We start from the raw sequence: 11895 nt of genomic DNA, 5'->3' as shown, positions 1-11895 counted from the left end.
GATTTTTGTACAATTAAAGGGCTTTCCCGGTATAAAAAGTGATTGGATTTTGCTAAGATATGCCTTTACTTGCTGAGGAGGAATCCAACTGTAGGAACCCCCACTGACCCTCATAAAAAAGGATCCCGTTGCGAGTTACGCAATTCCCCATCACCACCTACGCATAGAACTCCATTCCATTATAAAAGAGATGTACTACTGTTCCCTGCACACTGGACCAAAAGAACCACGTATTTTGCTGATGTAGTGTTCCTGAGGTCAGATCTCAACCTATCGTAACATTGAAGCAAACTATTTTATGATGGTAATACCACTTTGAGTTCCCAAGTGCTATTCTTAGAGACCACTCTATCTATAATAATAAATGCCCTAACCAGCTTCCGGTTGTAACAACTTCCGTCCAGTTGTAACCGGTGACGTCACCACACACACACACGCACATATTAACCCTCAACACACCACACCGCCTCAACACACACTCCTCTCACCTTTCACCTCCACTCATGTCCACTCACTCTTTCACTCCACATACGTTCCTTTCTCTCACTCCGTTTCTCATACTCACACCGTCATCGTCGCTGCCCCGACATCTTCCTCCGCCGCCGCGATCCTGGATCCAGACGTTCTCCAGGCCGCCGACATGTTCTTGCGGGACTTCATCTTGGATGTCGTGAAATCCCGCGAGATTCAAGATGGCGTCGCCGCAACAATATGTCGCTGGCGTGGACGACATCGGGATCCAAAAAGATGGCGTCGGCGAAATCTCGCGAGATTACGCCGACGCCATTTTGGATCCCGATGTCGCCCATGCCAGCGACATGTTGTTGCGGCGACGCCATCTTGAATATCGCAGGACTTCACGACATCCAAGATGGCGTCCCGCAAGAATATGTCGCTGGCGTGGGCGACATCGGGATCCAAAATGGCGTCGGCGTAATCTCGAGAGATTTCGCCGACGCCATCTTTTTGGATCCCGATGTCGTCCACGCCAGCAACATGTTGTTGCGGCGACGCTATCTTGAATATCGCGGGATTTCACGAAATCCAAGATGGCGTCCCGCAAGAACATGTCGGCGGCCTGGAGAACGTCTGGATCCTGGATCGCGGCGGCGGAGGAAGATGACGGGGCAGCGACGATGACAGTGTGAGTATGAGAAACGGAGTGAGAGAAAGGAACGTATGTGGAGTGAAAAAGTGAGTGGATATGAGTGGAGGTGAAAGGTGAGAGGAGTGTGTGTTGAGGCGGTGTGGTGTGTTGAGGGTTAACATGGCAAGAGGTGTTAACGACGTCCGCTGACGCCATCTTGCATTCGTGAAATTGCGTCATTTACCTCACGCCGACTTGCTGTGCGGACGCTTGGCATTGCCTGTACCACCATAACTACTGCTGCCTTGGTCCTATGCCTGTTTACTTCCGGTGTCTAATTACTGGACCAATTTGCCTGTACCGCCATAACTACTGCTGCCTTGCTCCTCTGCCGGTGTCTAATTACAGGGCTAATTTGCCTATACTGCCATAACTACTGCTGCCTTTGTCCTTTGCCAGTGTCTAATTACAGGGCCAATTTGCCTCTATCGCCATAACTACTGCTGCTTTGGTCATCTGCCTGTTTACTGCCGGTGTCTAATTACAAGGCCAATTTGCCTCTACTGCCATAACTACTGCTGCCTTGCTCCTCTGCCGGTGTCTAATTACAGGGCTAATTTGCCTCTACCGCCATAACTACTGCTGCCTTGCTCCTCTGCCGGTGTCTAATTACAGGGCTAATTTGCCTCTACCGCCATAACTACTGCTGCCTTGCTCCTCTGCCGGTGTCTAATTACAGGATCAATTTGCCTCTACCGCCATAACTACTGCTGCATTGCTCCTCTGCTGGTCTAATTACAGGGCCAATTTGCCAATACCGCCATAACTACTGCTGCCTTGCTCCTCTGCCGGTGTCTAATTATAGGGCCAATTTGCCTCTACCGCCATAAGTACTGCTGCCTTGCTCCTCTGACTGTTCACTGCCTGTGTCTAATTACAGGGCCAATTTGCCTCTACCGCCATAACTACTGCTGCCTTGCTCCTCTGCCGGTGTCTAATTACAGGGCCAATTTGCCTCTACCGCCATAACTACTGCTGCCTTGCTCCTCTGCCGGTGTCTAATTACAGGGCCAATTTGCCTCTACCGCCATAACTACTGCTGCCTTGCTCCTCTGCCGGTGTCTAACTACAGGGCCAATTTGCCACTACCACTTCATAACTACTGCTGGGCAATTACAGGGTCAATTAGTATCTGTTTACTCTACAATACTCCAGGACGCCTTCTTCACTGCCAGATAACTGCCAAATAGACTCCTTTACCTGTGCCAACATGAGTCATAACAAAAAGTATGCCAATGCCAGTGAAAGGAAAGCAGCTTTAGCACTACGACAAAAACAACGCCTTGCTAACGAGACTCCTGAGGAAAAACACCATCGCCTTGAGAAGATTAAGGCTTATAAACGCCGTCGCCTCACACACGAATCCCCTAACTCTAAATCCATAAGATTGGCTGAAGAAGCCTCTGCACGCCGTCACCGCCGACAACAGACGGCCTCTTCCTCATCATTATTATTAGACTCACAACAGGATGCTTCCACATCAGCATGTGGAACAATTTACTGCTACACTTCATCCCATATGCCGTTCACTGACATAACTAATCAGCAATCTGTTTCTGCCCTATCAATACCACCATTCAATACCGATGCACAGTATGCCAATGCCAGTGAAAGGAAAGCAGCTTTAGCACTACGACAAAAACAACGCCGTGCTAATGAGACTCCTGAGGAAAAACAGCATCGACTTGACAAGATTAAGGCTTATAAACGCCGTCGTCTCACACACGAATCCCCTAACTCTAAATCTATTACATTGGCTGAAGAAGCCTCTACACGCCATCACCGCCAACAACAGACGGCTTCTTCCTCATCATCTATAATAATAAATGCCCTAACCAGCTTCTGGTTGTAACAACTTCCGTCCAGTTGTAACCGGTGACGTCACCACACACACACGCACGTTAACCCTCAACACACCACACCGCCTCAACACACACTCCTCTCACCTTTCACGTCCACTCACTCTTTCACTCCACATACGTTCCTTTCTCTCACTCCGTTTCTCATACTCACACCGTCATCGTCGCTGCCCCGACATCTTCCTCCGCCGCCGCGATCCTGGATCCAGACGTTCTCCAGGCCGCCGACATGTTCTTGCGGCGACGCCATCTTGGATTTCGTGAAATCCCGCGAGATTCAAGATGGCGTCGCCGCAAGAACATGTCGCTGGCGTGGACGACTCGGGATTCAAAAAGATGGCGTCGGCGAAATCTCGCGAGATTACGCCAACGCCATTTTGGATCCCGATGTCGTCCACACCGGCGACATGTTCTTGCGGCGATGCCATTTTGGATCGGCGAAATCCTGCGATAGTCAAGATGGCGTCGCCGCAAGAACATGTTGCCGGCGAGGACGACGTCGGGATCCAAAATGGCGTCGGCGAAAACTCGCGAGATTTCGCCGATGCCATTTTGGATCCCGACGTCGTCCACGCCGGCGACATGTTCTTCCGGCAACGCGATCTTGACTATCGCGGGATTTCACGATACTCAAGATGGCGTCGCCGCAAGAACATGTCGCCGGCGTGGACAACGTCTGGATCCAGGATGGCGCCGGCAGAAGAAGATGTCGGGGATCATGGAGCAGCGGCGATGACGGCGTGAGTATGAGAGACGGAGTGAGAGAAGGGGTCATATGTGGAGTGAAAGAGTGAGTGGAGATGGTGAAAGGTGAGAGGAGTGTGTGTTGAGGAGTGTGTGTGTTGAGGGTTAACATGGCAAGAGGTGTGATGCTATCGCATCCTCCCGATGCGATAGCATCGGGCCATAATCTAGTATTTATATAATTTTTTAATGGCCTTTGGATCAATCTTGAGCCATGGTGACTTCATGGATGAACGATCTGTAGGAAGATCGATCTTGTGAAAGTCTAGATAGATCCACTAGAGTCTTCTCCGCCATTATCTTGATAGTATCAATCCATCAGGTTGCTTGTCTTCTTCTTCAGATTGTTTCTTCTATTCTTCTGACCATAATGTCCTTCTCCAGTGATTGCTGTCTTTGTATGATGTGTCTACAGTAGGCAAGTCATAGCTTGATGATCCTTGCTTCGAGAGACAGGTCTGGTTTGATTTGTTCCAAAATTGATTTGTTTGTTCATCTTGCCATCCATGGTATTGATATCAGCACCACATATTAAAGACCGAGTAACGAAGACCTCCACACTTTATACATAGTATGTAATGATAGAGCCTTTGAATGAGGTATAATGCACATTGATAAGACCTGTCTTCAAAGTTTACATAGCTACAATACATGTTTTTTACTGAAGAAGCAACTTTGGACTTCGAAAAGTGTTGAAATAAACCATTATCTTACTCTACTACACTGGGATATCCACTAACTCCTTTTACCTTCTGATAGCTACAATCCTGTCATACTACCCATAGAGGTTACGTGGCTCTTTGACAGTTTTGTACTAAGGACTTTTTTGTCTTTCCTATAGGTACAGTGGGAATGCATAAATCCAAAGTACAAAATGAAAAAGAAAAACTACAAAAACTCTGGTATTGTAATTCTCAACTTGTGTAAGGTAAGAAATCAGCATGTGTTAGTAAGTAATTAAGATCAGCCACATCTAGAGATGATCAAATCTTTTCAAATTTGAATTCGCCAGATTTGACAAATTTTTTCCAAAATTTTGATTTAGTTAATAGTTTTGGCACAAATAACAATACTGCAAAACTTCAACGTGTATAACACTCTGAGGTCTGAATCCTGATTGGATGTGCTATACCATGTGATGTCATAGCTACAATGAATTATGGCAAAGCATGCGTGGTCGCCCCTGAAGATATATTAACTTTCTGTTGCTAATGTAGTCTTCTGCATTGTGAAAAATGGTGGCAAGCATTTTTTTGTCGATTAGCACGAGTCAAATTGTTCAAATCTACCAGTACCTGCGAATTACATAAAATTCAATATTAATTCGGGTTACATTGAATTGATTTGATCATCGCTACTCACATGAATAGGACAGAACTATTAATGAGACCATGAACTGTATTGATTTATATACATATGATATGACATGGATCAAATATCTATTCTATATTTTTTTTTAAATATGGTAATTTTTCTTGCCAAATGACTTGACAGCAGTAGATTTATAGGTCAGAATTGTACTCTCATTAATCTTTCACATTATCTATAAATAAATATGTAACCCCGTACTGACCCGACCTAGAAAACACTCACTTTAATTCCCACAACGGCTGCAATGTGGAAGGATTTGCAGGCCGTGTCTCTTAGGGAATGCATGCTATCAGCTCACTGCAACCATCCTTGTAAATCTATTGGCACAGATGTTGCATATTTTCATTTAAAAGGGGCACTACATGTAAAGTATATTCTAGAAGAGGGAAGATTTAAAGGTTCCTTGATACTGTTATGAACTGGACGACCATAAAAATCTCTCCACATTTGGAAAACGTTCAGAAACATTAACATACATATATGTTAAAGATATTGTTTTTATTCTTTTTTATAATCTGCATCCCCAAAGATGTCTTGTAATCCATTCATTTATACATAAATGGCAAAGCATTTTTTATGCTTATTTTATGAGCAGAAATGTAACAAGTATCCATATAACACACTGAAAACCATGTAACCAAGTAACCATGAAGCTCCATTACAAAACTTGGAAAGTGGCCAGTCTACAACCCAGACCACTTTTCGTAGCATGTTCACAAAAGTGTATTATTACTATTTTTTCCTTAACCCCTTTACCCCCAAGGGTGGTTTGCATGTTAATGATCGGGCCAATTTTTACAATTCTGACCACTGTCCCTTTATGAGGTAATAACGCTTTCACGGATCACGGTGATTCTGATATTGTTTTCTCGTGACATATTGTTCTTCATGTTAGTGGTAAAATTTCATTGATATAACTTGCATTTATTTGTGAAAAAAAGGGAAATTTGGCAAAAATTCTCAAAATTTCGCAATTTTCCAACTTTGAATTTTGATGCCCTTAACCCCTTTCCTACAATGGACGTAATATTCCGTCCATGTGACCTGGGACCTAATTCTCAAGGACAGAATATTATGTCATAGCGATCAGCGGCGCCCACGTGGTGAGCGCCTCTGATCGCGGCCGGGTGTCAGCTGATTATCACAGCTGACACCCGGCACAATGTGTCAGGGGCAGTCAGGGACCGCTTCCGACACGTTAACCCCTGGCACACCGCGATCAAACATGATCGCGGTGTACCGGGGTTAAAGGGAAGCATCGGCAGGGAGGGGGCTCCCTCCGTGCTTCCCTGAGCCCCCCACAGCAGCGCAATGTACAGCGCTGGTGCGGGGGGCTCCTTCCCTGCAGGATCCAATAAGGCGACGGGGACCTTCGGGGGCCTGCAGGGAGCTGGCTTCCTCATGCCTGCAAAGTGCAGGCAAGGAGGGAGCCTGCAGCACTGCCTGTGACAGATCGCTGATCTGTCACAGTGATCTGTGATGTGACAGATCAGCGATCTGTCACAGGACAGTGATGTCCCACCTGGGAAAATGTAATAAAGTAAAAAAAAAGTGTAAAAATAATTTTTTAAAAAATCGCTAAATAAATTAAAAAAAAATATTCCCTAATAAATTCATTTTTTGGAAATAAAAAAAAACAATAAAAGTACACATATTTGGTATCGCCGCATCCGTAACGACCAGCCCTATAAAAATGTCCCATTAGTTAACCTCTTTAGCGAACCCCTTAAAAAATAAAAATAAAAAACGAAGCAAAAAATAATGATTTATTATCATACTGCCAAACAAAAAGTGCAATAACGCGCGATTAAAAAGACGCATATAAATATCCATAGTACCGCTGAAAACATCATCTTGTCCCGCAAAAAATGAGATGCAGCACAGTGTCATCAGCGAAAAAATAAAAAAAGTTATAGCCCGCAGAATAAAGCGATGCAAAAATAATTATTATTTATACAAAATTGTTTTCATTGCATAAAAGCGCCAAAACATAAAAAACGACATAAATGAGGTATCGCTGTAAAAGTACTGACCCGAAGAATAAAACCGCTTTTTAAATTTTACCGCACGCGGAATGGTGTAAACGCACCCCCCAAAAGAAATTCAAGAAACGCTGTTTTTTGTTCATTCTGTGTCCCAAAAATCGGAATAAAAAGCGATCAAAAGATGTTACATGCCCGAAAATGATACCAATAAAAATGTCAACTCGTCCCGCAAAAAATAAGACCTCACATGACTCAGTGGGTCAAAATATGGAAAAATTATAGCTCTCAATATGTTGGGATGCAAAAACTATTTTTACAATAAAAAGCGTCTTTTAGCGTGTGACAGCTGCCAAATATAAAAACCGCCATAAATAGTAAATCAAACCCCTCGTCATCACCCCCTTAGTTAGGGAAGAATAATAAAATTAAAAAAATATTTATTTCCATTTTCCCATTAGGGTTAGGGCTAGGGTTAGGGCTGAGATTAGGGTTAGGGGTGTGTTGGAGTTAGGGTTGGAGTTATAATTGGGGGGTTTCCACTGTTTGGGCACATGAGGTGCTCTCCAAACGCAACATGGCATCTGATCTCAATTCCAGTCAATTCTGCTTTGAAAAAATCAAATGGTGCTCCTTCCCATCCAAGCTCTGCCATGCGCCCAAACAGTGTTATACCCCCACATATGGGGTGTCAGCCTACTCAGGACAAATTGAAAAACAACTTTTGGGGTCCAATTTCTCCTGTTACCCTTAGGAAAATAAAAAATTGGGGACAAAAATATCATTTTTGTGGAAAAAAATATGATTTTTTTATTTTCATGCCCGGGCGTTATAAACTTCTGTGAAGCACTTGGGGGTTCAAAGTGCTCACCACACATCTAGATAAGTTCCTTAGGGGGTCTAGTTTCCTAAATGGTGTCATTTGTGGAAGGTTTCCACTGCTTACGTACATCAGGGGCTCTCCAAAGGCAACATGACACCCGCACACCATTCCATCAAAGTCTGCATTCCTAAAGGTCACTACTTCCCTTCCGAGCCCCGACGTGTGCCCATACAGTAGTTTTCTCCAACATATGAGGTATCAGCGTACTCAGGACAAATTGGACAACAACTTTTGGGGTCCAATTTCTCCTGGTAACCTTGGGAAATTAAAAAAATTGGGGACTAAATGATCATGTATGTTGAAAAAATACGATTTTTTTTATTTTCACGCCCAGGCATTATAATCTTCTGTGAAGCACTGGGGGGGTTCAAAGTGCTCACCACACATCTAGATAAGTTCCTTGGGGGGGTCTAGTTTCCAAAATGGTGTCATTTGTGGGGGGTTTCTGCTGTTTTGGTACATCAGGGGCTTTACAAACGCGACATGGTGTCTGATCTCAATTCCAGTCAAAAACGTCAAATGGCGCTGCTTCCCTTCCAAGCTCTGCCATGCGCCCAAATAGTCATTTACACCCACATATGGGGTATCAGCGTACTCAGGACAAACTGCACAATAACTTTTAGGGTCCTGTTACCCTTGGAAATGTGGCGCCCCTGAGGCTTCAGTCGCCACAGAGGAACTGCACCTTCTCCTAAGGTGTAGTGCCCCACCATCCAGGTAAGGTGGGAACTCCTGACCACGCTCCACACCTGCATTCCACACACAGGATAGTTCAGTGGGACCACCTAACAGCTTCAGGCTGGGGGTTAGCAGAGCACCCCTCGTGGAACCCTGATTCGTAACCCGAGATGTGCTGGGAGGCGGGTGGAGTGAGATGATACAAAAGAGTGGGAAGAGTGAGAGTTAGTTGGTTAGTTGGAGAGAGAGAGAGAGAAGAGTGAAGATGGGTGTCTGAAGGACATGCTGCAGCAGGTCCCAGTGATCTGGGCTGCTGGCACGAGAAAGACCACAGAAAGAGACTGATAAGATTGATAACCTAACCTTCCATAAGAGAGAGAGAACAGATCGGAACGAAGGATAATAGAAGGATGGTGGGAAGCTGGTTGAAGAAAGATATAGAACCCTTCCAGTCCAGAGCACAAAGGCTGGGGCCCGGTCCCCAAGGTTGATTGGATCTTTATGTCCGGCAACAGATACCAGAGGAGTGCTGAGCCACTAATGCCTTGCTCCCATCATAGACTTGGGACACAACAGCAACTGAATTGAAAGCTGGGACGCAGTGAGGAGTCCCCGAAGCAGGCTACAGCTGTCTGTCATACAAGTAGAGACTACGAACACCTAGAGAGAGGCACTCCATGGTAACTAAGTACTGGAGTGCTTTGCACTTAAAGGCGCATTGGAGGAGTCGTTCAGTGAAGGTACATATTGGCGGAGTGTGGAAGGGAGAACCCTATCTGGCCTGGAGGTTGGCTGGAGCCCTGATCTGGAGAACACAGTACGGAGGCAGGCGTGTGTGTGAACTGCAAACAGTGAGTAAAGCCTTGGAACCGCACACCCTGGTGTCCTCCAGTTATTCCAGCACCGCTACACCTGGGTAACAACATCTATACCATTCTGCGCCTCTCCTCATCCATTGCACCTACACTGCCCTGGGACTACAGCTCCACCTGTGGGGAGCTACACCATCTTTGCTGCACCACACCATCAGTCCCAGCGGATCTGCATGCAGCGTTGGCTCAACATCTTACTTGCCAAACACCACGGGTGGCGTCACGAATTATTCAAATAAACTTTAACACCATTAACATCACCGCCATTGATATTGGGCGCCCAGGGCCACGGACCGGGTCACCGCTGCTGTGACACATTCCCGCCTTGACACCGGCCTGGTACCGAGTACCCTGCTGCCCTGGGTGTGAGAGGGCGACCCAATTTTGGCGTCACGAACAGGATGACGAGACACGATGCCATCGAGTTCTGTGTGCCTTGGATTTACAACTTTTGAAAATGTGCAAAAGACCAAATTTAATAGACTGTAAAATGGACATTAGAAATGGCTGCTAGTGCGGAGAAGAAGGGCGTGAAGAGATGGTAGGTCCTAAGAAAAGACCGCGAAGAGTCTTGGGCCTTCCCTGCCTGAATTACTATGTGACAGATACATGGCCCACCCCCCGAGAGGTACGCATCCTGGCTTGGTATGGAGGCGCTGGAAGAAGACGCCGCCCCGGAAGGAGGGGCAGAAGAAGCCAGTGGCGGGAAAGGGGCCAAGGCAGGGAGAAGAACTCCAGAACGCCATTTTGGAGAGTGAGGGAAGGAAGCCTATGGAGCACGGGGAAGTGCAAACCCCCGGCGCCATGGCTGACGGCTCCAACCCTGAAACTGGCATGAGTTGCCAGCAGCTACAGGATGAGATCACGGAACTGACTACTCATCTGCAGCTAAGAAGAGAAGCGCTGGAGAGGCTGAGATGGAAGCACGCCCCGGCGGGGCCTACACCAGCGGTACCCCCTCCATCGGTACCTGCCGCTACCACACCGGACTGTCCCCGGGCAGCGCTGACCTACACATCTACCTTGACCGTGCGGTTGAGCACCATCTGCCCGGAGAAGTTATCGGAGGACCCGGGAGAGGAAGCGGAGCTCCCGCCTGGACCTGACGCGGCTGCGCCGGTCCCCACCGAGACCCCTGCGGATCCAGAGTCCGCACCTGCTCCTTCATCACCTGCACCGGAGCAGAGGCCGCATCGCCGGGAGACCTCAGGTATGTCCGGCGCTCCTTCACCCGAGAGGACCCGGGGTTGCCCCATCGTTGCAGCGGCCGGCCAGGTTGTACTAGACCTAGTCTGGGACCGGGAAGCCAGTCCCCGAGGGGAGACACTGGAACCCCCAACGGTGGTACCACAGGCCCCAGTAGGCAAAAGCAGGTCCCGGGAGGAGGAAGAGCAGAATGAGGCCTATTGCCAAGCCACCATTAAACAGCTGGCAGCTGAGTACCGGGAGGGGGAGCAGAGGAGATTGGCTGTACTGGGCCTGGATCTGAAGAGAAAAGAGAGGACCCGTGCTGGGCATTACGGTTCCCAGGATGCCGCAGGATGGGGGCAGGTCCTTAACGTCAATAAAGAACGGGGGTTCGGATTTATTGCAGACCCCAAGAGGATAAGTGACTTATTCTTTAACCGGAGGGACGTTGAATCCCACTTGCCCAAAGGACACCCTAAAAGAAACCTGCAGCCTGGGGAGTATGTCACCTTCACCCGCCATGACGGGCTCAGGGGATGGTACGCCCTGAATGTACGAGGTATCCCTGCAGAATTTATTGAGCGGTACCTGCCAAAGAGACCTGTTAATGCTCCTCCACCTCCAGTTACCACCCAAGCTGCTCAGGTGCCTAGGAATTCAACCATTACCATGTCAATTCCAACCCGGCAGCCTAAAAAGATCTCTGGCTTGACACCGTGGGAAGAGGACTACCTAAAAATGGTCAATGATTATCTCGAATATGGTGATGGTTCAGCTTCCAGAACCCCAGGAGGGGATCAGCACTAAGAATTACACTTTACAATTTCCAAATCTCGTTACCCAGGAGGGTTTGTTGCACCAGTTGTGCCTTTGTCTTTTTGTTCATCATGTTGCCCAGTTTTTGATTGGCAGCGTTGTTTTTGAAATGGAACTGTAGAGATCATAGACGCTGATTGGTCCAAAACTTTTATTGTACATAGTTTGAACCTCTTTAGGTGCCCTTTCTTGGTTTTACATATAGGACCCTTTTGTGAAGATAATGGTTACACAAAGACACTTTTCGAAGAATGATGTCTACCTCAAGGGACACTGCAAGAAATCCCGACTGGGAGCAGTGTTCAGCACTTTGCAAGAATCTTTGAATGTTTTATGATAACGTATTTGATAATGT

General features: G+C 46.9%; 1 protein-coding gene across 2 annotated transcripts in view; it reads left to right on the top strand.

The window, feature by feature from the left end:
* The window catches only part of CPNE4 (copine 4), a 662462-nt gene that overhangs the window by 524337 nt on the left and 126230 nt on the right, over positions 1-11895 (top strand). For both annotated transcript variants that reach the window (XM_073569453.1, XM_073569446.1), the window contains one exon: positions 4592-4678. In XM_073569453.1, coding sequence (XP_073425554.1) covers positions 4592-4678 — 87 coding nt within the window. The remainder of the gene's footprint in view (positions 1-4591; positions 4679-11895) is intronic.

The sequence above is a fragment of the Dendrobates tinctorius genome, unplaced genomic scaffold (assembly GCF_039654945.1).
Source record: "Dendrobates tinctorius isolate UK_male_01 unplaced genomic scaffold, ASM3965494v1 ptg000005l, whole genome shotgun sequence".
In the NCBI taxonomy this organism is placed as follows: domain Eukaryota; kingdom Metazoa; phylum Chordata; class Amphibia; order Anura; family Dendrobatidae; genus Dendrobates; species Dendrobates tinctorius.
The sequence above is the reverse complement of the archived record's forward strand: the minus strand, read 5'-3'. Positions and strand labels throughout refer to the sequence as shown.